The 26,982-nt window shown below is 52.2% G+C and overlaps 4 protein-coding genes and 1 long non-coding RNA gene across 14 annotated transcripts in view; 2 read left to right on the forward strand and 3 right to left on the reverse strand.

Annotated features, from left to right (window-relative positions):
- UNK (unk zinc finger) overlaps positions 1 to 11,472 on the reverse strand; it is a 38,654-nt gene extending 27,182 nt beyond the window's left edge. For 3 of the 6 annotated variants that reach the window (XM_052687657.1, XM_052687656.1, XM_052687658.1), the window contains exon 1: positions 11,261 to 11,471. In XM_052687657.1, the coding sequence (XP_052543617.1) occupies positions 11,261 to 11,358 (98 nt within the window). In that variant the 5' untranslated portion in view covers positions 11,359 to 11,471. Of the gene's footprint in view, positions 1 to 11,260 lie in introns of all 6 variants that reach the window. The other 3 variants (XM_052687660.1, XM_052687655.1, XM_052687659.1) reach the window with 2 other exon arrangements.
- Positions 1,007 to 10,949, reverse strand: LOC128082946 (uncharacterized). 2 transcript variants are annotated; one of them, XR_008207900.1, is made up of 2 exons: positions 8,084 to 10,949; positions 1,007 to 5,798 (listed from the first exon to the last, which is right to left on the reverse strand). It is a non-coding gene; the product is annotated as an uncharacterized LOC128082946 (long non-coding RNA). The 2 variants fall into 2 exon arrangements; XR_008207901.1 differs by having other exon boundaries at positions 6,553 to 10,949.
- A 3,147-nt stretch (positions 11,473 to 14,619) lies between the features above and the next one.
- Positions 14,620 to 16,378, forward strand: LOC128082945 (histone H3.3A). Its single transcript, XM_052687664.1, has 4 exons — positions 14,620 to 14,753; positions 15,221 to 15,363; positions 15,444 to 15,597; positions 15,679 to 16,378. The coding sequence occupies exons 2-4, from the start codon at positions 15,236 to 15,238 to the stop codon at positions 15,805 to 15,807; spliced, it is 411 nt and encodes a 136-aa protein (XP_052543624.1). The 5' UTR covers positions 14,620 to 14,753; positions 15,221 to 15,235; the 3' UTR covers positions 15,808 to 16,378.
- An 857-nt stretch (positions 16,379 to 17,235) lies between these two features.
- On the reverse strand, positions 17,236 to 23,432 carry LOC128082942 (uncharacterized). Of its 2 annotated transcripts, none has more exons than XM_052687662.1 (16): positions 23,371 to 23,432; positions 23,057 to 23,164; positions 22,903 to 22,975; positions 21,983 to 22,139; positions 21,864 to 21,909; positions 21,448 to 21,506; positions 21,333 to 21,368; positions 20,336 to 20,388; positions 19,985 to 20,117; positions 19,709 to 19,905; positions 19,572 to 19,617; positions 19,428 to 19,493; positions 18,775 to 18,834; positions 18,609 to 18,691; positions 18,319 to 18,413; positions 17,236 to 17,548 (listed from the first exon to the last, which is right to left on the reverse strand). In XM_052687662.1, exons 1-16 carry the CDS (start codon positions 23,405 to 23,407, stop codon positions 17,514 to 17,516), a joined length of 1,284 nt encoding a protein of 427 aa, XP_052543622.1. In that variant the 5' UTR covers positions 23,408 to 23,432; the 3' UTR covers positions 17,236 to 17,513. The 2 variants fall into 2 exon arrangements, with proteins under 2 accessions (XP_052543622.1, XP_052543621.1); XM_052687661.1 differs by having other exon boundaries at positions 21,983 to 22,568.
- Positions 23,433 to 23,908: 476 nt separating this feature from the next.
- Positions 23,909 to 26,982, forward strand: GALK1 (galactokinase 1). Of its 3 annotated transcripts, none has more exons than XM_052687930.1 (8): positions 23,909 to 24,081; positions 24,231 to 24,420; positions 24,699 to 24,818; positions 25,127 to 25,262; positions 25,683 to 25,864; positions 25,914 to 26,085; positions 26,227 to 26,389; positions 26,781 to 26,982. In XM_052687930.1, exons 1-8 carry the CDS (start codon positions 23,917 to 23,919, stop codon positions 26,850 to 26,852), a joined length of 1,200 nt encoding a protein of 399 aa, XP_052543890.1. In that variant the 5' UTR covers positions 23,909 to 23,916; the 3' UTR covers positions 26,853 to 26,982. The 3 variants fall into 3 exon arrangements, with proteins under 3 accessions (XP_052543890.1, XP_052543891.1, XP_052543892.1); XM_052687931.1 differs by having other exon boundaries at positions 25,935 to 26,085; XM_052687932.1 differs by having other exon boundaries at positions 24,273 to 24,420.

Consider the following 26,982-nt stretch of genomic DNA (forward strand, 5'->3'; position numbering starts at 1 on the left):
GCTCAGTGCTGCAGCTTTGCTGTTTGGCTGTGGCTGCACCCGGCGTGCCCAGGCAGCTCAGCACAGGGCTACCTGCATCCAGGGCTGCAAACTTTCTGCCAAACTTCCTGAAGTCATGCATGCACTGGTGTGATCTCAACTCGGGAAAGTGCATTGGTAATGCCTGAAGACAGCTGAGCTCTAAATTCTTTCTTAAAAGCCTTACCCAGAGCTCCCCGAAATCACTGGAAGACTCACAATGACACCAAGGGAGAAATCTTTGCTTTATAGCAGAGGGATCAGGAAGGCTGGGGAGAAAAGATGGAAAAGAAAGAAGAAAAAAATGACTCTTCCCTTCCCATACTGCTAACACTGTCCTATTTGCAATCTTTCAGCGCCAGTTCCTCTCCTTTGCAGCCCTCCTTTCTCCTCACTGTCAATTCCCTCCCTGCCAAAATTCATTTGGAGATCCAAGAGAGCACTGAGGCTAATCAATCGGATCTAAATCCTCTGCAGCAGGATGACACCACAGAGACAACCATTAGATAATTGTTTGGCTAATCCTGACTAAGACAGTGCCTGTAAAAGTAGGATAATAGCAAGATCAAGCCTGGTATCACCTAGATTTGGTGTGTTCATGGGTGTGCATTTACATCCATGACACAGCACTAACACACCCTTAATAGCACCTGGTTCCAGCGCTGTTTATTTTGGTGTAAGCCCACAGGTAGGGACAGCTTTCTAAGAGTTCAGTGGCTTGGAGCTGGAAGCAGTGCCTCGTGTCCACGGGGCTCCATCCCTGCAGCTCTAGTGAGCAACCACTCCAGGACACAGCACAGGGCACACTAAGAAATCAGCCCAAGTCTGGCTGCTTTTGGGAAGTCCAGCCTGGCACGTATGCTTGCACTTCATTGCTGGCATGGGAATCACTAGTTGAGTTATGTATAATGGATTAACTGCACTGGTCTTTCCAAAAAAGCCCTGCAGAGTTAAATCTAGCCAAGAAGTCTGCAAATAGAGCGCTAGTTTTTGTTTTGTTTTGTTTTAAATAAACATCAAACTTCCTGATAAGATTTCGGAGATGAGGAAGAAAATGCTCACATTTTCTTTCAGTCCTGCCTCTCTGCTTCTCCTAACAGAGGATCATAACAGCAAAAATACAATTTTATTGGCATCAAAGTACATGGAAACACCGTGGGCTCTTTGCTGGCACTTTCACACCAGTCACATCCTGCTCTTCCCGACAGCATTGCACAAGGCTGCGCCACAGACCTCAGCGTAAAGCCTCACACGGTCCCAGCTCACTGCTCATGCAGACAGCCAACCTTTCTGAACACTGCTGCCTGAATGACAGTGCTCACTGCTCTGCACTGGGACTCCCATTGGCATCCGACTGCCCAGACAGCAAGCTGTAGGAAGTTTTCCTAATTCAGCATAGGAAAGGGAGAAAAAAAAATACGTTACCAGTTTTGCTTCAAAAGTTTAAATGAGCGGTTTGTGTTAACACTGATAAAATTATCTGAAGTGAACCCGACATGCTTACCCAACAGGCTGTCTGCAAAGCAGGCAGCATTGCAAAACTCGGGAGAAAATAACAAACAGCAGATATAGATGTTTCTAATTCAATAAGGCTTATCTATTGAAAATATTTTCCAAACTGCTGTTGTGAAGCTCAAAGAGCCAACCTCACACAAGAGGGAAAGGAAAAGAGCTGTCCCTATTTAATCAGCTCTCTAAATTCATTTCACCCTCATAAAATTTTATTACAAAAGATGATATCTAACACACTTTAAGTAAGAAACCTACGACTCAATTATTTTCCTTTACTGAACTGTGGTATTCCAATTGAAATGAGCCAGCAGTGCATGACAGAATCTACTTATTCCAACAGCATACTCAATAAAAACCCTACTAATGCACCTTTTGTTTAACATATCCTTATTGATCGAGGAAAAACGATATGATATGCAGCTCTGACATTGCTCGGGAGCTTTTGCTCTTAGGGCAAAGAAGGCATTCCTGGACAAGAACGGCCGTTGTGCAAAGCCATTCAATTCTTTTGCACTCACAGTTCCCTGCAGCAGCCTTACACATCTCCTGGCAGACCAGCAGGGTGACTCAAGGCTCTGTCTTTATGGAATTCCTCAGCATGCCAAGGAGGTCAGCAAGCTGCCAGCCCTGGGCTTCTGCTCCTGGCCACCACAGGGTCCCAATGCCTTACAAGCAGATGTAACCTACTGCAGAAATAGAGCATTGCACTGATCACTGCTAAGCATCAAACAAACAACAACAAGCATTTTTAGCAGCAAGCTTGAACAGTTTCATCGTGATTTCAGGGAAAGTTTCCTGACAAAGCATTACCAACAGCCCTTACAACTCGCTGTGGCTCTCCACAGCTCTGATACAGTCTCATGATATCCCCCATTTGACAAAAATACCCACATAATGTTGTTTCTCTACAACCTCACACCCCATATCACGAGGGATTTTTGCTGTGCATCACCTGACACAAAACACAGACATTTCCTTTGCAGTACATCCCAACAACTGCTGCCCTTTTCGCATGCTGACAGCCAGCTGCACTTTGGTAAACCTTGAAAAGATTAGAAAACATTTAAACCTCAAAGAAGAATATATGGACCTCTTTCTAAAAACTAAGGGCTGTCTGTGAATGTGGGGAAGGAGAAAAGGATGAGGACAAAGTTCCAGTAAGCTCACATCTGTCAAGAAGACAGACTTCACATGCCCCAGTGTTTTCTTTATCACCTAAATAAATTGAACCATCAACTGGAAAAAGGTCACACAGCAGACAGCACCGTGTGACTTGAAGGCTGTTAGATTTCCCCTTCTCCATTAGAGCTTGACAATAATGTCAGTCTAAGGGCAAATAAAGAAAGTGAAAGTTGGAGAGACTTATTACAGATGCATGAAGTCGGGCTTGTTTTGTTGTGGAGGTTTTTTTTATTTATTTAAAGAGTCCATATATAACTCACTGTGCACCTCCATGGCCAAGATGACTGTGTGTGCACCCATAGCTCACACCACCTGTGCTGGCTCCCTCAGTTCTGCTGCAGGAATAGGTAGGCAGCACTCAAGTTTTCCTTTTCCTGGACACCTGATTGATGTGGCTGAACTCAGAGCTTAATCATCATAGAAGGGCCTGGGTTGCAAAGGAGCACAGTGCTCATCCAGCTCCAACCCTGCTGTGTGCAGGTCGCCAACCAGCAGCCCAGGCTGCCCAGAGCCACATCCAGCCTGGCCTTGGATGCCTGCAGGGATGGGGCATCACAGCCTCCTTGGGCAACCTGTGCCAGTGCCTCACCACCTTCTGGGTGAAAAACTTCTTCCTAGAAGAAATGCTAAAGAACAGCACGTGTCACAGAAGGTAAAGCACAAACTGCTAGATTACAGAAAGCTAAAGACAGAAAACCAACAAAAACATACAACAGTCTCATTGAGCTGTAACATGATTGCTATTGCAACTGCGTGTTTGGATTTCAAAGCATGCTACGGAGTGGAAAACAATGCAAGTAATTCAGTTAAACTGCAAGGAAAGAATGATATAGCACCATCACTTTATAGATGAGCACTTTAATTGACTGCTGAAAATAACCACGTGCATTCTAAAAATAAAACACTGGCAACTGCCAGAAATTTGCATGAAATTCTACAATGAGAAGAAAAACATCCAACAGTTGCTTCTTGTCTATACATAGAAAACAAGAAAAAACAAAGAGACCCTACAGCATGGTGCCAAGGCATCGCAGGAAGACAGCCCTGTACCACTTTCAGGCAAAACACGGTTTGCTTTCCAGAATTACAGCCAAAAATGGCTTCATTTTGACAGAACTACTATGCTGCAGTTCGGGTAGCTCACCAACGCTCTGCCTTGATGATGAAAGCAAGTTGAGGCCTTCAGTTCTGAGTTAATTCAATAATAAATCAGCACTCATTGATCACATCCCGTTTGCCAGCAGCCAAGATGCAAGCTTCACTGGGTTACAACCACATCACAGCCTGCGAGGCTGAGGGGAAGAGATGCTTGTTCTGCTTCCCTGGAGCCGTGTACCCCTCAGGCAGGGCTATGTGGAGTTGTGTCATTCAAACCAGAGGAGTTAAATAATTTGAGTCTTTTTTTGGCTCTCTTTAAAAAAAAAATAAAAATCAGAAACCTGTTGTACCAGCAGACCATGAAAGCTGTATGTCCAATCCATAACAATAAAACCCATTTCAAATCCAACTGTCTCTTTACACAAGAGCTTTCACCTTAGTAATTAAAACAATCCAAGGATGGGCGCACGCATACATGTAATCGCAGTGCATTTCAGACACACTGCCTTCAAAGCCATTCATAGGATCACAAAAGGGCCACCACGATCATCTGGTTCCAACTCCCCTGCTATGTGCAGGATTCCAACCACCAGACCAGGCTGCCCAGAGCCACATCCAGCCTGGCCGTTCAGCAGGATCCAGAACTCGACGTGAAGCTGACATTTACATTTCATGGAATTTGATCTCCAAATCAGCTGGCCGTGAATTATTCGATACGACCTCAGCACTAACTAAGCATTCAGACAGCTCATGCAATGTTTTGAAAACACATCCGATCCCCCCCAAGTTTAACCATCAGATTTCCAACTTGACACTGTTAATTTATGGAAACAACACAGCTGTGCCTAAAGGAAGCTTCTGTTTTCAAGCACAGCTCACCCCCAATTCAAACAACCCTCCCCTCTCTGTGGGCTGGATTCTGCTCTGCACCCATCTACCTGCACACCATTCCTTCCTTACAGAATCTGTGTAAGTACTGAAGATCGTGAGAATTTGACTCAATGATCCTCATGGGTCACTTCCAACCTGGGATACTGTATGATGCTAAGTGCTTCTCAACTAAACGTGGGTTGAATGCAGCTATTTCAGCAAGGAAACCTCAAACGTATTGAAGATGAACAGATATATGCTGTTAAAGGTCCACACCTGCTTTAATTCTCACTAAAACACATCTCAAATACGAGCAAGTATTTTACTGCTAATTACCCAGCAAACACATCCATCCGTGGGCTTTAGAGCTTGCAGCCTATCCCAAACATGGAGAACGCCCACTGAGAAACAGAGTTCATATGGAGTTAATATTCATCAAGTTTGCTGGATTAGACTAAAAAAGAGCTAAGATCTGAACAGTATGTGGATGTCCTATGCTGTAAAAATTAAAATAACAGCTTCCAGTCAACTTCTTTCATGTGGTACATCTCTCACCATTCATTCAATCACCAACAAAGCCCAGCCGGAGTTTGCAACTGCAGAAACACTTGTGGAGGCTGGGAACAGGGCTGGGCTGCTCCAAAAGCACTGTTACTGCTCTGAGAGCTCCCTGAAACAAAATGCACGCAAGAATCCGCAAAGGCAAAAATCTGAAACAAAGCTTTATTTCCATTCAAACCATTGCATAGCTCAGGCTTTCCATGGCAGATTTTTATGGGCCTTTTTCAGGCTATCCCTTAACATGTCGCCACACAAGAAATCAACGTGGTAGCCTTCCCCCTCCCGGATATGCCAAGAGCCTTTGTGATTTAACATGCAGCTCATAGATCAGCTGCAGCCCCGTCCTCACAGCAGCTTTCAGATGGTGCATCGCTGTTTGAAGATCTGAACCATAAACAAAAAACCAAAGCTCCACGAGGAACGATGGCCTATCCAGAGCAGCCTGCATCTGAACACAAAATGGGATCTGCTTTTCTCCAGATGAAGTGCCAACCAGATGTGCAGCAAAGCTCCCCGTAAAGCTTTATGTTTGTGAACAGACACTTTCTGTTTTGAGTCTGAAACAAAACACAGCGATTATCCAGCAGGCACGGACCCGCATCCCGTAACACACGTGCCAGCACAAAGATAACAGCCAGCTCTTGTTGGCCAATTTTAAAGAATCAATGCCATCCCATTGATTTCCCTCCCCGTTCAGCACATCATACTTCAGTCGTGCCTGCTGCAGCCCAGCAGACTCTTCCCACACTGCACGAGAGCTGCACGTAGATGCAGGTCCAAAAGAGCACTGCACTGCCACGCCAGCCTGCGCTCACACCAGGTACATCAGCAGCACTGAGATGTACACCAGCACAAGCAGGGAAGAGCAGCCAAACCCCAGGCTATGCCACAGCTCTGCAGTGTGACTAATCCATATCCCAACTAATCTGGTAGCACTCGAGATATTTTAAACGTGCAAACTCTTTTTGTTGCAGCAGAGCTGCACGGTTGCCCCGAGGCATCTGCTGCTTTTATTCCTGTTATGATGGTAACATTAAAGTGCTATTAATAAAAGCTCCCAGTTGATTGAAATGAAGAGGAGAAAAGCTGCCTCTGAGCACATTGGGTGCGCTGACTGCTTCTTTATTAACTGTGGTGACATGTGGAAGATGAAGATTAACAAGTAAAACAATATCGACTCCAATTCAGACTTCTGCAGATACTCATCAGGTGTTGATTCAAGAAACTATTTTCCTTTCAAGATGCATTTCTTAATCTAAAAAGAAATTCTAGGCATGCAATGATAAAAAGAGGTTCAAATAATTACTTAACTTTAATGAACGGTGCAACCACTCTTAATAAAAGAGTGATCTCTACCAAGATCCATTTGCAGTGCTGGCCAACAGACAGCGAGCTGACAACAAACTCAGTGTAAGTTCCCCTTCTGCTGGTGTCCTAATGGCTATGTTCAATTTAACATCTCTGGCTCTCAGTAAGAGATAAAACGGTCAGAACCTCTGCCAGAAGGTGGCTGCACGTTCCAGTGCCTCATAGGAAATCAGAAGCCTTATTCTGGGGAGTCTAAAGGAAGTAAAATGCTGGAGACTGACAGCTCTCCTTAGAATAAAGCCACGTGCATTAACATCAGGCACGATTCCCTGCCAACGCTGATCCCCAAAACTACCCCATCATTAAGTGCCCCAGTCCTGCTCTGAGACAATGCAGAAATACCCTCCAGCAGCCACACATGCATTAAACAGCAACACACAGCACGGCTGCACGGAAAGCTGTCAGCTTTCAGAACCCTAAAATGCAGACTTTCATGCTGCAGACTGCTCCAGTGCATGCACTCAACAGCAAGCACATACTGTGAGTGCAGCCCTTCCTGTTAATGCTCCAGGACTTTATATTTCCAACTTCCTGTTACTATTTGTACTTCCTAATAACAGTTTGTAGTGTACTCGTGTTCAGAGAACTTCAGAGACCTCATAAACAGCAGCCTGTGCTCGCCTGATGAGATACACCAATGCTCACAGGTAGCAGTGCAGCAGGCCAATAGGAAATCCCTTGTTTAGAAGCTCACTCTGTGCTTTCTACCACCAGCTCTGAAGTCTAACAATGCATTTACTCTCAGCTTTTTTAAACAACAGATAGATCTTATGCTTGCCTAAGTCCATATCATTTTGTTCATCTAAGGAAAAGCAGAGCAATGAGGGCAACACTCAGACTCAACACTTATTTCAGAGTGTTGTTAGGTTAAGAAGCCCACAGGCTTCTAAAACCGATTTCCTAAGACTTAACCTCCTCACTGCATTGCAAAAACCAGCCAGCCCAGGCACATCAAAGCATCATTTAACAGCACACATCTTTTAGTGCAAGTGCTAAGGGTCCTAGAAGAGCAAACCACGTACAGAAAAGCACTGACTGACAATGTGCTCACTTCACACCTGGGTTTTGGTTTTATTTCCACAGGCAGCCAGTCTGTACAGCTGAGATCAGCCACACTGTGCTGCCCCGATAGCGATCAAACACTGTCCACTGACAGGAAGATAAGGATTGCTCTCTGCTACTATAAATGCTTTCAGGTGTGTTTGTTGCTTCTGAATAGGAATTTAAATGTAAGATTTTGAGATAGGTAAGGCTTTGCTTGCAAGCTCCTCATTGGAATCAATCCATCTGTGATCTTGTTGTTCTTATTTCTTCTTCATTCTGCATTTCTGTCACTGCTGTAATCCGAGTTCCTACTTAAAGCTGAGAACCACTAGGCAAGGCGCTCCTCAAACACGCAGACACAGGAACGCCTTGGATACAAAGTTAATTTGAGTTACAACATTCCATCAGCCTCATTTTCATCACCACTTACAGCTCAAGTGCACGGCTCCTTTCGCCTGGCAGAAAAAGATTGCAAGATAAAGCCCTGGTGAGCGCAGCCCAGCAGCCTCTACCATCAGTTCACAACCAACCCTGTGGATGCAGGCAGAGCACAAAGTACATGGCATTAATCCTTCAGGAATTTCCCACAATTCCTTCCCCTCCTGAAGAAGTCAAGGTTTTGCCTTTTAAGCTGCAAAGGCACATCCACAGAGCTGTGCTGCTGCTGCATGAGGAAGGATGGGATGCACTCTCAGGCCCAGACCCAGAGTGAAGGCACAGCCTGCAGCCATACAGGAGCTGCACGTTTGTCCCCAAGACAGCAGCTCGTATTTAAAACCTGCACACCCAAAAGAATTATCACAAGTAGGGATGACCTGCCCAACGTGCCCAGGAGTTTATAACCTACCTCGGAATATTTTCAGTGCTGCTTTTGAATGCATGCATTTTTAACAGACCTGAATGAATGCACTTCTGTTTGGCTTTGTTCTAACTGAACGGGTTAATTTGTCATCACCTGAACATCTCCTTTCCTGCGGAGTTATTAAGCTGACATTCAGGTGAATGCACAGCAAACAAAGCACTGTTCTGCTTGCACTTATCTAAATTCTGTGTGATCAATAAACAGCCGAGCAGCATACAGCCTTAATAATTCACAATTAATGAGTTTGCTCTGACTGAAAACCAATGACAACAGTGACAGCCAAATGGACAGAGTGTGCCAAAACCCAGCGCTACAGCGGCGCTCAGCACCTACAGCACTGAGTGACTGATGGTTTACTTTCAGTTTCTTTGAACTCAGCCTCTATTCACATTTGTAATAACACATTAAAGACGGAGATGCACGCAGCAACAACCATGAGCTGCAACAACCAGCCAGAGCTGAGAACAGCACCGAGTCAATGAGCAGCTGAGGTCTGATGGTACATCCCCAAAGCAAACCTACTTCCCAGGACACACGACCTGCTAAGCTGCACAGTATATCTCCCACAGACCAAAGCTACCTGAGCAACGAGCCACACTCTGCACCCATGGCACCCACAGAGCTCATCCTGCTCCAGCAGCTGTGGGATCACAAGGAACAGCCCCACAGACCTGTGATCCAATAACCCGAGTGAGTGTAACAGCAGCTGCTGAGTCTCTCACTTGAATTCCACAAACAGAATATCAGATCCTCAGGTGTGAAATACAACATTCATAATTCAATAGGGAAGCGTGGAACCAGAACGTCTCCAGGAGCATCCAGCTACACCCTGCAACAGCCAGCAAGGACGTAATCAAAGGGGGCTTTAAGATTCCTCTTCTGCGAGCAAACTGCACCAAAGGGAGTGGGATATCATCAGTAATTCTATTCTGTCCAGCTTTTATTTTGTTGCACATCTAGAATAAGCAGAAAGGTTTCCAGACAAGATACAGAACTGCATTACAAACTACCTAAAAATCTCACACAAATACCAAGAGTTTAGAAATTGACACTAATATAGAAATTGGAACCCTTCCTAATAAATACAACAGAAACTTCCCAGAGATCCACGGTACCAGATTGCCTGTCCCCAGGGAACAGCAAAGCATGCAGATAATTAAGCTTCCTTGAGTTTACAACTCGTAACCTTCGTGTCACTTTATGGAAACAAACTACATTTAAAAAAGAAAAAAAAAAGGGGGGAAGAAAATATTTACATTTTGACAACATACAACTTTTTTACATCAACGACCACCAAGTAAGTTCCCATATGTTATCAGGAGGAGTTTGCAGCACGATGTGACCTACTGCACAATTCCCAAAGCACGGCTCGCTCTGCAGCCCCAAACCCATCTCTCACGTATGGTTAAAGCGCTCTTCCAACTGTTTTCACTGAATTATTTTTAGCATCCATCCGCAAATAAGTGCTTTTCCCCTCCGGAAATAAAGCTAATTACACCATCACCTTTGTTCCACAGCGCGCTGTTTTCCTCCTCTGTCCTTTTCAGCTGCTTGGTCCCAAATCTTCCTCCTTCTCTTTCTATTTCCTAAGCTTTCTTCCACTCTTTCTTTCTTGATCTTTGACATCCTTTCTTCCACGGCCATGCTTAGCCATGCTGCTATCTCCATTTCCCTCTACCTGATGTCCCCGCAGCCTCATTTTTGTGTCACATCTCACATCTCCCCTGGGCTTTCCCTTTTACTTTGACCATCGCTTCCCTGTCCAGGGACCCAACGCATCCATGCACTTCTGCCTCCTTCACTCCTATAGGGCTGTCAAACTTTAACCACCAGAAATAAAGCCACCTGTGGACCCGTGCTTTGCAGCTTCGTAAGGATCACCACAGGATTTCCACCCTCAGTCTACGGCAGACCTGACATTGTGCACAGCCCAGGTTGGGTGTGCAGCTGACAGCCCTACAGGAGGCACACGAATCTGTGCTGATAGAGTTTGAATTCAGTTTTGCACCAGGGCACCAATGTGTGCAAGAAGCAGGGGAGATCCGTGCTGTTTTGCCCTACAGGTGTGCAGCACAAGGAGAACAAGGAGGGAAGTTGATTTACAAACGCTCTCTAACTTTATTCTTCCAACGGGACAACACCTGAGCTCCCTTCATCCTTCCTGCCCTCCTCAGTCACCTCTCCCCATAAGTGGGGACCCACAGCGGGGTCAGCAGAGCCCTCAGCCCTACGCCATTCCCTGGTAGAGCACTGAGTGCCCACACAACACCCAGCACAGCCCGGGCTCACCTCACACACCCCCGCCCCGCCTCCCACAGCCGACTTTTCCCCCAAAAGGCACCCATCACAGGGCCGAGCCCCTCGCTGACAGCCCCCACACGCTGACAGCCCCCGCCCCGCGCCGTCAGCCGGCCGCATCCCACCGAGGCCCCGCCGCAGCCCGATGGAACGCGGCCCCCCGCCCCCCCCCGCCCCTCCGGGCCCCGGTGCATGCCGGGCGTGGCGGCAGCGGCGGCGGCGGGCGGGAGAAAAGGGGGATCCGCTCCCCCCGCCCCTCGCTCCCCGCCCGGCCCCCCTTTCTCCCTCCAACCCCCCCCATTCCTCCTCCTTCCCCCCCCCCGCCCAGGGCCGGTCGCAGCCGGTGCGGCGCGAGGCGGTGCGCGGGGTTCGGCGCGTGCCGCACGCTGACGTCAGGCGCGTGTTGGCGCGCGGGCGGCGGCGGCGGGGGAAGCTCTCGTTACGTACGTGTAGTGCTGCGGCTTCTCGGGCTGCGCTTGCAGCGCGCTGGCGGCGTTCGCCGGCCCGGTCGCGGCAGGGCCGCTCGCTACCGGGCCCTTGGACATGCCTCCCGCCCGCCGCCGCCGCTCCCGCCGAGGAGACCTTTATTATTCACTCTGCGCGGTCCGCACGGAGGGCGCCGCGCGCAGGCGCCGCCGCCGCCATTGCCGCCCCGGTGCGCGGGGTGGGGTGGGACTTGTAGTCCGGCCGCGCGCGCGCTCTCCGCCAACCCGGGACGCGGCCCGCGGCGACTTCCGGGAAGTCAGGACTACAACTCCCAGTGGCGCTCCGCGGCGGCGGGGGAAGCTGCTTCCGGTCGCGAGGGGGATGACGGGAATTGCAGTTCAGGATAGAGCGCGACGGCGCCCCCGTGCGGTGGGGGCCCATGGCCCGGGTCTGTGACAGGGCCTGAGCTGAGAAGGAGGAAAATGAGGAGAAAGAGAACACGGAGGAAGATGAAGAAGAGGAAGGTGAGGAGAAGGAAGGTGAGGAGGAGGATCTGGGGAGCAGCTGGTGGCCTACCTCTGGGCAGGTGACACAAAACCCTCAGGGACTCCAGGTCAGCTCAGGCCTACGTGCCTCGGCCCGGCTGTGCTCGACACGGAGCCTCCTGGACAACGGCACCCCACCCCACAGGAAGCACCGAGCTGCTCTGCTGGGACTTTGATCCCTTGCACCACATGGGACAGCTTCACTCACCAGTGCATGGTAAAGGGCACCAAGCGTTTAAATGGCAAGCACCTGTATTTGTTTATGAAACCTTTGGCAGGGGTTGGGTGGTGTTAATGATAAACTCTTAGGCCTGGTCTGTGCCATTGAGGCAAACTGCTCTTTGAATTGCTGCTCGCAGTGGTGCAGCACCTACTGTGGGATGTTGGCAGCTCTTTCCCTGCGTCTGCAGGGCTCAGCCATATGCCACCAACACAACATCCATGTACAGCCCCTCCCCAGGAGGCTGGAGCACTATAATTATACAGCTTCTGATCAAGTTGGGCAACTTTTCAAGAAGAGTATACGTGGAAGTCCTTCAGTTAATACCTATGTGTATGCATCTCTGTGTCCAATGCACAAACACCACCAGCAATGAAGCTGCAGGAAAAAGACCTTCGACAAACAGCTGCTAATGCTGAAGCACAGGGATTCGGAAAGCATTGACTCCAGGCATTGTGTGCTGCTTTTTTGTTTACTTGACAAGCCAATGCAGATGCTGCTTCCTCTTCAGCTGTCTTCTGTTTTGCAGTCGGGAACACGCAGCACTCTGCCAGGTGACAGTGCTCAGAGCACGCAGCTATGTGTGCCCTGGGTGCACTTACCTCTATCTGCACACACATCTTTGCTAACACAGAGTGTTCATTTTCTCTCCTCAGCTTTGCTGCATACGCCTTTTCCTCATCCTCTGTTTAACCTACTGGGACGTAGAGCTTTTCTCCAGTCTTAATTCCAAGAGAACAAAGCTCAAAAGTGTCTAAATTTAGAAGTGTAAGCAATCGTTGCAACAGAAATAGGAGAGGAAATATCAGAGGAGCAATGCCTTTCAACTCCTGATAACAAACACCATGCTCTTGTCCCCTCACGTCAGCAATAGTATGGTACGATTCTACAAACATCAAATTTAAAATACATGAAGCTATCAGAACAGATTTCTAGGTTTCTTTTTTCCCAAGCATGAACAACTCGGATTAAAGGGCAGCTCTTTATTTCAGATCTCAATTTTTCAAGCCACGTCGAATGCAAATGACTGTTTACGCACCTCCTGGGCCATCCTATTGCTGCGCTGCTTTTTGTCTCTGAGAAGTAATTCGTGTTTTTCTTCACGAGGACCAAAAGAAAATTAACCTGCAAAGGTGGTTGGGGACAAAATAGATGCACGTGAGGCAGCGTCCCCCCAGCAGCTGCACATGACATTCCTGTAGCACCGTGTTGGAGCGCATTGCTCGACTTGCAAGGAAGGGGAGAAGCAAAGAACGCTACGTGCGGAGCCGCCACAGATCTGCTCTTGCACCAGGCATTGGCCTGAGGGATGCAGGCATTTGGGGAGGATGCAAAACCTCATGCAAAGTCTGCCTGATTGCATCTGCGCGCTGAGTGCAGATACCTTCGGGAGTGGCTGTTTGCGTTCACTCCATGTTCTGTGTGCTACAACTGCAGGGCATTTGGGACCTGTTCTTCCTGACCATGGGGGCAGGACCTGCCTCCACCCCCAGCAGCTGCTGCGAATATAATAACATAACAGCATACAGCAAGGCACAACTGGAGGGAGCAACCTCCTCCAAAATACAACAACTTTTCACTTAATTGCTATTATCTTCCTAGATGCAACCAACAGGCATTAAGGATTTGGTTTCCTACTTCCCAGAACTTTGTAATTAGCTATGGAGTTAGAAGACAACCCACAAAGTGAGTGGGAATGTGGTTTTAGGGAGGTGGAGAACAGCAGCACAGAGGGGCCCAGCTGCAGCATCTGCACACTACCAGGCTCTCCCCCAGGACACGCACGTCCCAGGGTGACGTTCCCGCTGGCAGGGAGCAGCGGTGCCTTTTGGAGGTCAACACATCAGTAGGACTGCCCCGATTCAAAACCAAATCCTGTGGCAAGCGTTCCTATCGCACAATACGGCTGCTCCCATTCATAAAGCCAGAGGACGGACGCTGTAAGCGCCGCGATGGGGCTGGAGCTGCACGGTGCCTAACCGGGCAGTCCCTTAGCGAGCCCATACAACAAGCTCCTCCACCTCTCCTCCGACACCAGCCGAGCCAGCCCATAGCGTGCGCCCAGCGTCTGCGTGTCCCCGCTGTCCCCATGACCGGGGAGAGCCCGGCCGTTCCCTACGGCGCGGACCGGCCCCGCCGCTCGCAGTCTCCGCACCGCACGCCGCGAAAGGCATTTTGTGGCGAGGCCGGAGGGGCGGGCCGGCAGGCGGCGGGGCCGAGCAGCCCTTGCTCCGGGACCGCCCGCTGAGGTCCGGGGAGCCAGGAGTCCGCCGCCCGCCGCCCCGCCGCGCCCCACCGCCGCTCGCCCCGCTCCTATTGACTTCCCATTGTGGAGCTTTGCAACAAAGGGTAGGATCCAAACCGTGCCCCGTTTCGTCCAATCAGCGCGCAGAGCGCCCGCCCAAAGTCTATTGGCCCCTTCTCGTCTCACAATATCCAATCAGCCGCCGACTTTAACAACCAATCAGCGGCCGGGCAGGCACCCAATCAGCGCCAAGGAACAGGAGCACGGCCTTTGTGTCTTATTACGTCACGGCGCCGGCGGAGGTCCCGGCCAATCGAGCGGCGCGCTGCTTCCAGGCATTGTGAGGTCACCGCGCCGTGTGCCGCCCCCTCTATAAAAACCGCGTCCCCGCGGCGGGGAGGGCGCAGTGTGGGGGTAGGTGCTGACGGAGTCGGTTGTTGTCAGGGCAGCGCAGGCTTCGGTGCGTAGCGATATCGGCGCCGGTGCGTCCTTTTTCTCTAGCAGGTAAGTGACGCACGCCGGGCGCGTTCTGCGTTGTTGCGCGGCCTTCGGAAGCCTCGGTTGTGGGTTTTTGTTTTTTGTTTTTTTTTTCCCTGAGCTTGGCGGATAGTTCGGGCCTTGTCTACGTGCCTCGAGTCACTGCCGGTTCCCATCCCCCCTCTCCTCCGGGGTGGCCCGGGAGGAAGGAGGAGGTGGCGTGACTCAGTGCGCTTCCCCTGGGGAGGGGAGCGGTCGGGCCACAACGCGGAGCGGGGGCGGAGGAGGAACCGTGACTCCTCCTCCTCCCGGGGGAGGCCGCTGGCCGCATGCCCGCCTCGACGGCGGAGGGGGGGGGGGCGGCCCGCCGGCATCTGCCGCTTCTGGGGCTTGAGGAGATCGAAGGCGGGGGGAGCGCCGCATCGCAGGGCCCGGCGGGTCGTTGCCGTAGCGGGGGGAAACGGGCCCTGCCTGACGGGTGCGTGTCCTCGTAGGTAAGTGAGGAAAAAATGGCCCGTACAAAGCAGACCGCCCGCAAGTCCACCGGGGGGAAGGCTCCGCGTAAGCAGCTGGCCACTAAGGCGGCCCGGAAAAGCGCTCCCTCTACCGGCGGCGTCAAGAAGCCTCACCGCTACAGGTAAGGCTGCCGGCACGCTGTGCTGCGGCCCGGCTGCCGCTGCCGTGCCCCGCCTCACCGATCCTTCCTATTCCACCCAGGCCGGGCACCGTCGCGCTCCGTGAGATCCGTCGTTACCAGAAATCCACGGAGCTGCTGATCCGCAAGCTGCCCTTCCAGCGGCTGGTCAGGGAAATAGCCCAGGATTTCAAAACGGACTTGAGGTTCCAGAGTGCGGCCATCGGTGCGCTGCAGGTAGTGCTGGTGGCCTGCTGAGGGCTTTGCCGAAAGGCTCTAACGTCGGTTCTAACGTTTCTTCTTGTCCTCTTGGAACAGGAGGCGAGCGAAGCGTATCTGGTGGGTCTGTTTGAAGACACAAACCTGTGCGCCATCCATGCCAAGAGAGTCACCATCATGCCCAAAGATATCCAGTTGGCTCGCAGGATACGGGGAGAGAGAGCTTAAGTGAAGGCTGTTTTTATGGTGTTTTGTAGTAAATTCTGTAAAATACTTTGGTTTTAATTTGTGACTTTTTTTGTAAGAAATTGTTTATAATATGTTGCATTTGTACTTAAGTCATTCCATCTTTCACTCAGGATGAATGCTAAAAGTGACTGTTCACATAAACCTCAGTGATGTGAGCCTTGTTGCTCAGGAGTGACAAGTTGCTAATATGCAGAAGGGATGGGTGATCTTTCTTGCTTCTCATGCATGTTTCTGTATGTTAATGACTTGTTGGGTAGCTAAACTTGTAAGGTACTAGAATTGATATAAATGTGTACAGGGTCCTTTTGCAATAAAACTGGTTATGACTTGATCCAAGTGTTTAACAATTGGGGCTGTTAGTCTGACCATACATCACTGTGATCAAATGTGGACTTTTTCAGAGGGTGAAACTACAACTCTTAACCACAGTGTAACTTACAGTTTCCTAAAACGTAAACCTGGCAGCTATAGAATACACTATGTGCATTTATAATAGCTATTTTATATATTGTAGTGTCAACATTTTTAAATTAAATGTTTTACATTCACATGCGAGGAGTCTTTGTCATTTGGTTTGTATGGGCTTGGAGAAGCTTATTCCTGGCTCCAGTATGGTAGCAGTAGATGCTTGTGATACTGGACTGCTGCTGCAGCTTAGCTTTCTGCCGATGAAGCAGTGCCTCACCCTGGCTCCCCTTGATGTTTTTAGGAGGCCTGAGTCATCTCCTGCTCAGCCAGGAGGAGCGGTCTGACAGGCACAGGCTAGGAGGCAGCTTTCTTCCCTCCCTGTGGGGCTCCCTTGTTTGAAGCTTAGCTGCTTATCAGTGGCAGCAGCACAGGCCCAGCTTCAGAACTTCTGCTTTTTTTCCCCCCCTCCCTCTTCCTTCCACATTGAAGGGAAGTTTTGTTGTTTTTTTGCAGTGGTGGGACTGGTTTGTCTAAAGCGAATCCAGCAGCATCTGCCCAGGTCAGGGCTGTGAGCGGATGCAGGCTGTGGGAGCACAGCCCTCCGCCTCTCCCAGCTTCCTGTGGGATCTCAGCCTGTGACTAAGGGCAAGGCAGCAGCCATGCCAGAGCAAGCAGAAACACTCATTATATAACCAGAGAGCATCCAGGCTGCTAAGCAAATTGCTAGAGTCTCATTTCCCATCTAAGCTTTTTTGATGAAACGGGATTAGATGTAAACCTGCACTTGAGGACAACCCTGCAGGCTAGCTGCTGACAGGTCTGGTTTTCTCACTAGTCTCTGGGAACAGCCAGAGTTGTGGCACCGGAAAGCTGCTCAAACTACAGCTGGAGCAGGTAATTAACATGCAAATTACATTGTTAGGCCAGTTCTTAAGAACAGGCTATGCCAGCAGGGCTAAAGTTGAGACAAAAGTTGCACAGGGAGTACTATGAGCTAGTCCAGCTTGATTTATTTCACTGAAAAATCGAGACAAAGGGACGTTTTAGGAAGAAGAAAAGCAGTAGTTCATATATGAAGGCACGCAGGAAGTCAGCACTGGCCTCTCCATGCAATTTTTTTTTTTTAAAGACCAGCTGCTTTTGCTGCACTTCCTTCCACAGCAATGTCCTGCAAGTATAAGGAAACCTTCCTAGTTCCAGTTCGAGGAGCCAGAGCCTGCATCTTGCACAGCTGGGGCAGCAGAGCCTGAGGAGAGCTGAGCCACAGCCCTCCCTTATCAGACAAACCACTCGGTGTGTTTAAATCCTGCAGCTGGAGAAACAAACGCTCATTAGCACGGGCTCTTACACAACAGCCTCAGCACCCCTTCCTTCCCTGCTCCAAATACAGACACTGCTCACCACCTTTATCGCCCGCTAAAAGTGTTTTCAAGTGACTCGAGCTTTTCAGCAGCTATTTTCCTCACTGCTAAGCTTCACTCTGTCTAAAAGGTGAAGTGAATTGTCTCACAGCACTGGGCTGTGGCCAGCAGCACCTCAAGCTGGCTGCCTCAAATCCACCAGCACTGCTCAGCCACCTGAAAGGCAGGAATGGACGGTGAATCTGCTTGAGGTGACAGCAGAGCCTGCTGGGGGGACACGTGGCAAGGACATCCCACAAGAGCCCTGAGGGGCACCCAGCCCGGGGAGCAGCATAGCTTTGCATTTAGGCAAGTCAAAAATAGAAACTGTAAGTGGTGAGATTTACTGATGCTTGGGCTGGTGTTGGATTGCAGCAGCGGGCTGAGCTCCTGGAGGAGAAGTGTGTTATAAAATAGCATCCCTCGAAAACAAGAGTTGCCTCCAAGTGGAAAACAATGAAACATCTGGGAATGCCTGGAAGCTGTTTTTGAAAATAATGCTCTAGCTGCTCTAAAGGAAAGAAATAAAATCAAAGAAAACCAACCCCAAACTATCAAAGTATCCACTCAGTGATCTCAACAAAGATTAAGTTAGCTCTTGCATGTGGTGGAATGGAATGGCAACTCTTGGTACTCCACATTTTACTGTAATTATAGTTGAAGAAATAAAACGTTCCCTCACCAATTCTCTGGATGATTTCCTCGCATTCTTGCTCAGAACTCGATGCAAACACCAGGCAGTCAAACGTGCTCCCTTTGGGGCTCCCTGAGGAGGCACTAAATATGGAAACAAATGCATCGGCCTGCAATGAGAGCATGTCAGAGCAACCCCACGAGCAGCCACGCTGCCTCAGCCCTGTGCTCCCAACGCCTGCATCCCCACATTGGGTGGGATGCCCAATCCCAGCCCTGTGTCAGCTCAGGGCCCCCTGCTCAGTTGTGGGGAGGGGATCCATGCACAGGGATGCTCACAGGACACAGAATGCAAAGACATTGCTGGTCTTCAGGCAGCGTCCCACGCAGGAGACTGCAGGGTAGGGGTGGCGAAACAGGACCTGCATTGGGGGCAATTGGGGACAAGGGGCTTTGCAATTCAGTGCATGAGCCAGAAACAGAGCCTCGGGTGTCCTGTGCTCACCCTGGGAGATGCCTTCTCTTGTACAAGGATTTCCGTTTCCTTCACATCAAATAAAACCTCCTGGAGAGGAGAAAGGGGAAAGTAAAGCCCCAGTGATCGCAGCACCTGAGCTCTATTTTTAATAAGATTGCTTGCGAGGCAGATTATTCAAGAGCAGAGTGATGAAGTGCAGCTTTTCACACGGAGCTGCCTGCTGCTGGTGTTCCATTGATGGAAAGGGGAGATAGACTGCAAATTAGGGAGTAACTTCATTGTGCTTCAGATGCAGGGTTAAAAGAAAGAAAACAAAGGGGAAGAACAGGATGAAAATAATAATAATAATAATAATAATAATAATAATAATAATAAAAAAAATGCATGGACCACCAGTCCTCCAAGGATCTTCCAGCACTGTGGATCCATGAAACAGCAGCGCTGTGGCTGTGTTCCTGCTCTCAGGACACCAGCTTGGGCTGAGCAGATCACCCATGGGCTGGCTCCACGCTCTGCCCACATGTACTCAGGACCAGGGCTGTGCTCTGCCTTCTTTGCTAATTTCATTAAAACCCTCTGGAGGCTCCAGCAGCAGCCTCCTGAGCCCCAAAACACCCCAGCACCGGGTTCAGCCTCCCCAAGGTTCTCCAGTTGGACACACGCTGCTGCCCATCGCTCACCCGTGGTGCTGAGCTGCTCTCCAGCACAGCAGGAATGGCTTTCTGCAGCACCTCTTTGCCTCCAAACTGGAACAGCAAGAAGCACAAGCATGGAGGAACAAGCTCAGAAGAAAAAAAACCACCCATCTCTGCCCATCTCCTCACCATCCCAACACCGATCCGGCCCAGGTACCGCAGGTTGTAGAGCAGCCTGGGGGAAAAAGAGACCTGTAGATCCTCCTGCTGCTTGTTGCATGGGGGGAGATGCTCAGAGACCCCTCACCTCCTGGTGCCAACCCTACCTGCCCCCCTGCACCCTCCGCTTCTCCCCCTTGTCACAGCGCCTGGGGCCACACTGGAGCTGGAAATGGGGCTCCTTCTTCTTCACGGCCTCCAGGTAGGGCAGCAAAGGCTCATAGACCTCACCATCGTGCCCCTGCCACCGCAGCACACGGAGGCTCAGTGGTTGTCCCTTCAGCTTCTGCAGCATCGCCCCGGCCTGGAGAGGAGGATGGGAGAAGAATGCAGGGGGAGGCAAGAAGGGAGGACCGTGGGGAGGGTGAAGTCATGCCACCCACCTGCCCGCTGTAGGCGTTCCTCAAGGAGCATCCATTGATCTCATCTAGGACGTCCCCAGCCAGCACCACCTCATCCACCTCTGCCTGGCTCCCAGGAAGCACCTCAATGACAATGACACGGCCATCCACGTACCTGTGGGATGCATCCAAGCTGCAGCTCAGCCCTAGAGATCACCCCCAGCCCTTCTGTGCCATCGGCAGCATTTTGCCCATACACAGAGGGACAATCACCCCATGGATGGGGAACCAACAGAGGAGAAAAGCACCGGAGACATCCACAGCCTCAGCTCTGGGGGTGCTCATCTCCTCATGTGCCCCTTTTTGGGGCCGTCCAGGTCTACAGATCACCACCTCACCACCATCCCCAGCGCTCGGCATGGAACCGTCTCATACATGACGCACACCTGGAAGAGAGCAGAAGTGACAGCAGTGTGACCAGGGTAGGGCAACATGGGGACCCCTCCCTGGGGGTCACTTCTGGCACAGAAACCAAACCAGGCCTTCAGGAGCTGCTCCCCAGTGCCTGACATGATGAGGACCATCAGTGGCCTCCTGTCCCCCTGTGCTTAATTGTTGAGCCCAGATCTGGAGATACAGATCCCAACAGATACGACCTAAAGCTCACAGTGAGCCTTATAAAGGAGTTTCCAGCCACCTTCTCTCATCTCATAAGCAAATAAGCCCCATACAAGAGTTCTGAGCCCCCTCCCTCACCCTGCACAGCCGCTGCCCCTGCCCCAGGCTGCTCACAGCAGCTCTTGCTGTCACATCGCATTACTCAGAGCCCCAAAACGCAGCCGGTTCAGCTGGGAGCACTCATGTCCATTGAGGCATGAACACTGTCAGGCAGCAGCTCTGCCTCCTGACCACAGTCCCAGCGTTGGGCTACTCCTTGGGGTTTATTTTGGAGTTATAAGGCAGCAGAGGGATGCTCTTCATTTTTTCTGGAAGCCATCAAGGCATCCCTGCTGCTCACAGCCTCGGAACGCGTAGATATTTCATTGAGCGAACACAAGAGCGAGATCAAGTGACCCAGGCACTGCGTGTCATCCCAGAAAAATGATGATTTTTTTGGCAATGAAGCGGGGAAGGCAGCACAGGAAAGCTGCATTTATGTCAGTGCTGCTTGGCTTGGTCCTACACACCCAGGGCAATGCTGGATCAGCGCCTGGTGACAGCGCAGGCACCCAGCAAGCTCCAACCCCGGCACAGAGGCAGCTCCACATGCATCCCTCCAACTGCAGATGGCTGAAGCTGTGCTGCCATCCCTGCAACCCCAACCAATGCTTGTTTTTCCCATCTGACATCCCAGCAAGGGCCGGAGCAGGCGGCAGCAGGGAGTGCTTACCGGCAGCAGCCAGCTCTCATCCAAGAAGCTGCAGTTCTGTGAACAAAGCAGTGCCGTGCTGTTGGTGCTGGTGAGGAGGGGGCTGTGCCTCCCACCCCACCATTCATTCCTGCACCTGCAGGTTCAGGGAGAAATCCACCTCTGTCAGCACAAGCACCAGGGAGAGGAACGGCTCTGCAAAGGGAGAAGGGACAGAGGCAGCATTACTGCAGGGTCCCAGTGGCTGCAGTCTCTCAGGGATGCAGCCAAGGTCTGCAGGGAGCCAATCTGCAGCATCACTAATGATGTTGTAGGGAGCAACCCCCCTAAATTCTCCCCAGCAGCACCCAGAGCCAGCTCTTGGCAGCCTCCTGAGGAGCTGCACCAGCGCTTAGGGAGGCTGTTAACCTGGGGTTATTCATCCAAGCCAAGATGAAAGGCTGTTGCTGTGGCCTGGTCTCCTAAGGGGTGCAGGGACCACACAGTCTTTGCACCCCTCAGAGCATCCTTGATACAAGAATTAACACAGAAAACACCTGCAAAGCATCTTACCCCGCAGCTCTTCATTACCCAGGATGGAGCCCGACGAGTCATAGAACTGAAACACAGCACAAGACTCCATGAAACCACCTCAGAGCCACCAGGAACCCAGCAGTCCCCACATGTCGCACCTCCAGGAGCTGAGGGCTCTGCACCAGCTGCTGCATGGCCACTGCCAGCACTTTGCACTGCAGAGCTGAGCGCAGGAAGCAGCGGCCACGGCCCTGTGCTGTCAGTGCCTTCGTGCAGGTAGAGGCTCTATGGAGGCTGCTGGAGAGAGGGCTCGGTCTGCTTGGGGAAAGGGGAGGGGTTAACATAGGGGACAGAATGCATGGTCTTTGGGATCTATGGTCTTTAGGATGTGGTTTGCTTGGGGAGAGGGGAACAAACGGTTTGGGGGTAAACACATGGGGGAGCTTTTGGGCACTTTGAGGTTTAACACATGGAGGAATCACAGAACAGCTTGGGTTGGCAGGGACCTCAAGGATCATGAATCTCCAGCCCCCCCAAGCGCAGGAAGGGCCACCAACCTCCACATTTAATACCAGCCCAGGCTGCCCAGGGCCCCATCCAACCTGGCCTTGAACACCTCCAGGGATGGATGGGGCATCCACAGCCTCTCTGGGCAGCTGTTCCAGCACCTCAACACTCTCATAGGAAAGAGCTTCCCCCTGACATCCAATCAAAAGGGGGAACATCCAGTCTTTGGGATTCAGTCTGGGGAGAAGGGAAGGGTTTAAGGTTTAACCCACATGGAAGCCTTTGGGATTTGGTCTGCTTGGAGAGAAAGGTTTGAGGGTTAATAGATAGAGGAACATCCAGAGCAGTTGGGATTTCGGGAGATGGGAAGGGTTTAGGGTTTAACCAATGGGACAGCATAGTGGGTTTTGGGATTCAGCCTGCTTACAGAGAGGGGAAGCAGTTTAGGGTTTACCCCTGGGGCAGCCTTCAGGCTCTGTGGGGTTTAACACATGGACAAACATCCTCCCTTCAGCCGGGGTGACCCCACCATGCCCTTCCCTGTTCCCCCCCATCCCCCAACTCCACTCACCTCCCTCCCTCCCCGAGGGAAAGCTGCTCCAGGCACTGCCAATAATCCCTTCTCCTGAAGCCCCACAGCGGCTCTGCAGTACGAAACAAGCGGAGGGGCCTCGACTGTACACAAAACCCCCACTCCATTCCCTCACCCCCCCGGTGCCACTCACGTCGCAGCCCCTTCCGCAGGGCTCCTTCCAGCAGCGCGCAGGCGGCCGCCAGGTGCGGGGAAGCGTCGGTGCACGGAGAGCCGTCACCCCGCAGCCGCAGCACCGCACCTGTGTGGGGACCGGGGAAGAGCTGCACCCATGGGAGCCACGCTGGGACCTCCGAGCAGGGAGAAACCGGCTGGAAAGTCAGGGGAACTTCCTCCCAGCCAGGCACAGCGCAACGCAACCAGCGAGTCAGGCCGTGTAGAGACCCTAACAGGGAGACCCTAATGGGGGGGGCTCGTGCTATGGGGCACCCCCTACCCCATGCTCACCTTTAAAGGCGCTCAGCAGCGGTTCCCTGGAGGCCATTGGCCCGGGGCAGCACAGCCGGGAGGCACCGCCCGGCCCGGGGGGGGCGCACCCAGCTCAGGTGCGCGGCTCAGTGCGTGGCTCGGCGCGTGACACGTCGGCATAGATCTGTAGGTATGTGGGAAGAACATAGACGTAATGTGTAGGTATCTATCTCTGTATTATCGTATTCTCTATTATTATGTATATATTTGTTTATAGGTAGAGGAATATTCATACATACATAGATATATAAAGATACGTATCTCCATACACATAGATATACGAGTGATAATAATATGATAATAAAGTAAAAATAAAGCATAGAGGGGTATGGATATGGATGTGGATCTGGGTGTAAACAGACATAACGCATCTATAGGGGCGCGCGTCTCGCACAGGGACTCGCGCTCTGCCGCCCCTCACATCCCCGGGTTCGAATCCCGCCGCCGCCGCCGGCTCCGATCGGGGCCGGGAGCAGGGCGGAGCGGGCAGCCTGTCCCCGCCCGGCAGGGAGGAGCGGAGAGACGATGGCGGCGGTGGCGGAACCGGGTCCGTGCTCGCTGCTGGCGGCCGCCCGCGAGGCGTACGAGGCGGCCTTCGGTGGGGCGGCGGCCGTGGCTGCGTGGGCTCCCGGGAGGGTCAACCTCATCGGCGAGCACACCGACTACAACGGCGGCTTCGTGCTGCCCATGGTAAGGGAGGGCCGTGCCCCCGCATCAGCCCCCCGCCGCCACCCGAACGTGCCCTGCGGTGTCCAGAGGGCTGTGACCGGCTGTCCCTTGGGTGACACCGCCGGGGACGTGTTCGTGGGGCTGGCGCCGAGCACGTGTGCCCCCCGCAGGCCCTGCAGCTGGGAACGGTGCTGGTAGGTTCTCCCACGCAGGACGGGACCATCTCCATCCTCACCACCGCGCCGGGGGCGGACGAGCCCCATAGGGTGCAGTTCCCGGCTCCTACCCAAAGCCGCCCTCTGAGCCCGGGGAGACCGCACTGGGCCAACTACGTCAAAGGTGTGATCCAGCACTACCGGGGTAAGGTCAGAGCCTCTCGTGTAGGGTCACACTCATAGCACGGGGCTTCAAGTGGGCTGGAGGCTGGTGCACGCCAGAAGTCCCTTTGGAGCATCATGTTGCCGCCCCACAGCTATTGTTGGGACCAAGCTTTGGGGGAACTGTGTGACCACAATGGTCACCATGCATTTAAAATGGGACGTTGAAGGGGCTCTCCCCTCTGCTGGGATCCCCATGGGGCAGGGCAGCCCCAAGCCCTATGGGAACTCACAGCCCTCTTTTCCCTTCTGTTCCCACAGGCGGTCCCGTGCCGGGTTTCAATGCTGTGATCTCCAGCGATGTCCCCCTGGGTGGTGGTCTTTCAAGCTCTGCCTCTCTGGAAGTGGCCACATACACCTTCCTGCAGCAGCTCTGCCCCGGTGAGGCCCCCATTTCTTTGTAGGATGGGATCGTCCTTGGGGAGGTCCTAGGGAGACGCTGCTGTGGGACGGGGCACAGCTCCCACTTGAGCTGCCCATGTCCCTAGAGCCCATGGGTGGAGCATTCCATCTGGAGCATCTTCTCCCCACTCTCATGTCCCCAGAAATGCAAACCTCATCCTGCAAGGCTTTCCCCACATCCCATGAACTGAAAATCCTCCCAAGGGAGGAACGAAGGCTCAGTGCTGGGCACACTGTGTGGTGCTCATCCCATCACTGCTCACCTGCTCCTCTCCTCCCTGCTACAGACGATGGTGATTTGGTGGCCAAGGCTCTGGCGTGCCAGCAGGCAGAACACACGTTTGCCGGCATGCCCTGCGGGATCATGGATCAGTTCATATCAGTGATGGGCAAAGAGAACCATGCGCTGCTCATCGACTGCAGGTCAGCACCTCCTGGGCACCACCTGCTGGTCCCATGGCTGTGATATACACACAGCCATGCAGGAGCACTAGGAAGTGTTAACCCCCAACCCAAAAGCCCACTGTGGGGCTGGGGATAGCCCTCAGTGTCCAAAAGACCCATTGGAGCATCCAAGGAAATGGTTCCTCCTTGTGCTGATTGCCCAGGCAAAGTCGTTATGGTCTATGGTTCCAACCCCCTGCTGTGTGCAGGGTTGCCAACCAGCAGACCAGGCTGCTCAGAGCCACATCCAGCCTGGCCTTGAATGCCTCCAGGGATGGGGCATCCACAGCCTCCTTGGGCCTCCTGTTCCACTGCGTCACCACCCTAAACCACACAGACTTTGACCCTGCTGGGTGCCACGTGGCCGCAGTGGGGGTGGACGCTGTCACCTCCCCGCAGGTCCCTGGATGCTGTCCCCGTCCCTCTGCGTGATGCCAACCTGGCTGTCCTCATCACCAACTCCAACGTGCGGCACACACTGACGGGCAGTGAGTACCCCGCGCGGCGGCGCCAGTGCCAGGAGGCAGCAGCAGCACTGGGCAGGACCACCCTGCGGGATGTCACCATGGCCGAGCTGGAAGGTGGGCACTGAGCATCCGTCGGCTCCAGGCAGCGTGGGGTTTGCTGTAGGGTTTGTGTGTGTCTCTGCAGCATCCAGGAGCCAGCTGGATGAGGAGGTGTACCGCCGTGCCAGGCACGTGGTTGGGGAGATCGAGCGCACGGCGCGGGCAGCACAAGCACTGCGGGATGGGGATTATGTCACGTTTGGGATGCTGATGGTGGAGAGCCACAACTCCCTGCGGTGAGGATGTGACGGCACGGGGCTTTCTACATTTTCTACACAATGTGATATGGTGGGGGGACAACCAGCTCGTGGCTGCAGGTTGAAACGGGATGGCTGTAAGGTCTCTTCCAACCCCACTGTTCTGCGTGATCATTGTAGGGATGACTATGCTGTGAGCTGCCCGGAGCTGGACCAGCTGGTGGCGGCAGCCCTGGAGGTCGATGGGGTCTATGGCAGCCGGATGACAGGGGGAGGATTTGGGGGCTGCACTGTGACACTGCTGGTGGCCGAGGCTGCAGAGAGAGCCCAGCAGCACATCCAGGTACACCACAGCAAAGCGCCCAGAGATTGACTTAAAGCTCCCCAAGCCACCCCTCAAGGAGATGATGCCCACCCCAGGTGATGATGGTGGAGCTGAGATCCTAAGGCACTCAGGGGCTGGGGCACCCCATGTCCATTGATGCTCTGAACTCTTGGGGGGCAGTTTGGCACTGTGCTGACTGCAAAGCACCGCAAAAAGATTTTATTACATTGAGAAAAAGAGCAAAAGGTGCCAGGTGAGCTCTGGGGCGGCTAAATCCATCTAGGGAACAATAATCTCTAGGCATTGAGGAGCTCAGTGCTGGTAGCTGCAGGCTGGGAAAGTTGTTAGTGCAGTGAATGCATGCTCCTGGCATTATGGATCTGCACTTATGCTCCTCCTGTGCCTATAGGAGAAGTACAGCGGCTCAGCGACCTTCTACATCACCAAACCCTCCGATGGGGCAAAGGTGCTGCCCTTGTAGAGAAGCCAGCACAGCATCCCTGCTGGGATCACCTCCTTCCCAAGGAGCACAAACACCTGGAGCGCATCTTCCTCCATCTGCTGTTGGGGGTGGGGGAATAATGTAATTAAAACAAAAAGGAACAGGCAAA

The sequence above is a fragment of the Tympanuchus pallidicinctus genome, unplaced genomic scaffold (assembly GCF_026119805.1).
Source record: "Tympanuchus pallidicinctus isolate F22 unplaced genomic scaffold, pur_lepc_1.0 scaffold23, whole genome shotgun sequence".
NCBI lineage: Eukaryota > Metazoa > Chordata > Aves > Galliformes > Phasianidae > Tympanuchus > Tympanuchus pallidicinctus.

Coding starts and splice junctions, on each gene's coding strand:
- GALK1 (XM_052687930.1), top strand. CDS start 23,917: ATGGCGGCGGTGGCGGAACCGGGTCCGTGCTCGCTGCTGGCGGCCGCC. Junction 25,263..25,682: donor GCGCTGCTCATCGACTGCAG/GTCAGCACCTCC, acceptor ACCTCCCCGCAG/GTCCCTGGATGCTGTCCCCG. Junction 25,865..25,913: donor CACCATGGCCGAGCTGGAAG/GTGGGCACTGAG, acceptor GGTTTGCTGTAG/GGTTTGTGTGTGTCTCTGCA.
- LOC128082945 (XM_052687664.1), top strand. CDS start 15,236: ATGGCCCGTACAAAGCAGACCGCCCGCAAGTCCACCGGGGGGAAGGCT. Junction 15,364..15,443: donor AAGAAGCCTCACCGCTACAG/GTAAGGCTGCCG, acceptor TATTCCACCCAG/GCCGGGCACCGTCGCGCTCC. Junction 15,598..15,678: donor CGGCCATCGGTGCGCTGCAG/GTAGTGCTGGTG, acceptor CTCTTGGAACAG/GAGGCGAGCGAAGCGTATCT.
- LOC128082942 (XM_052687661.1), bottom strand. CDS start 23,407: ATGGCCTCCAGGGAACCGCTGCTGAGCGCCTTTAAAG. Junction 22,976..23,056: donor CCTGCGGAAGGGGCTGCGAC/GTGAGTGGCACC, acceptor TTCGTACTGCAG/AGCCGCTGTGGGGCTTCAGG. Junction 18,835..19,427: donor AGAGCAGCTCAGCACCACGG/GTGAGCGATGGG, acceptor TCTCCTCTCCAG/GAGGTTTTATTTGATGTGAA.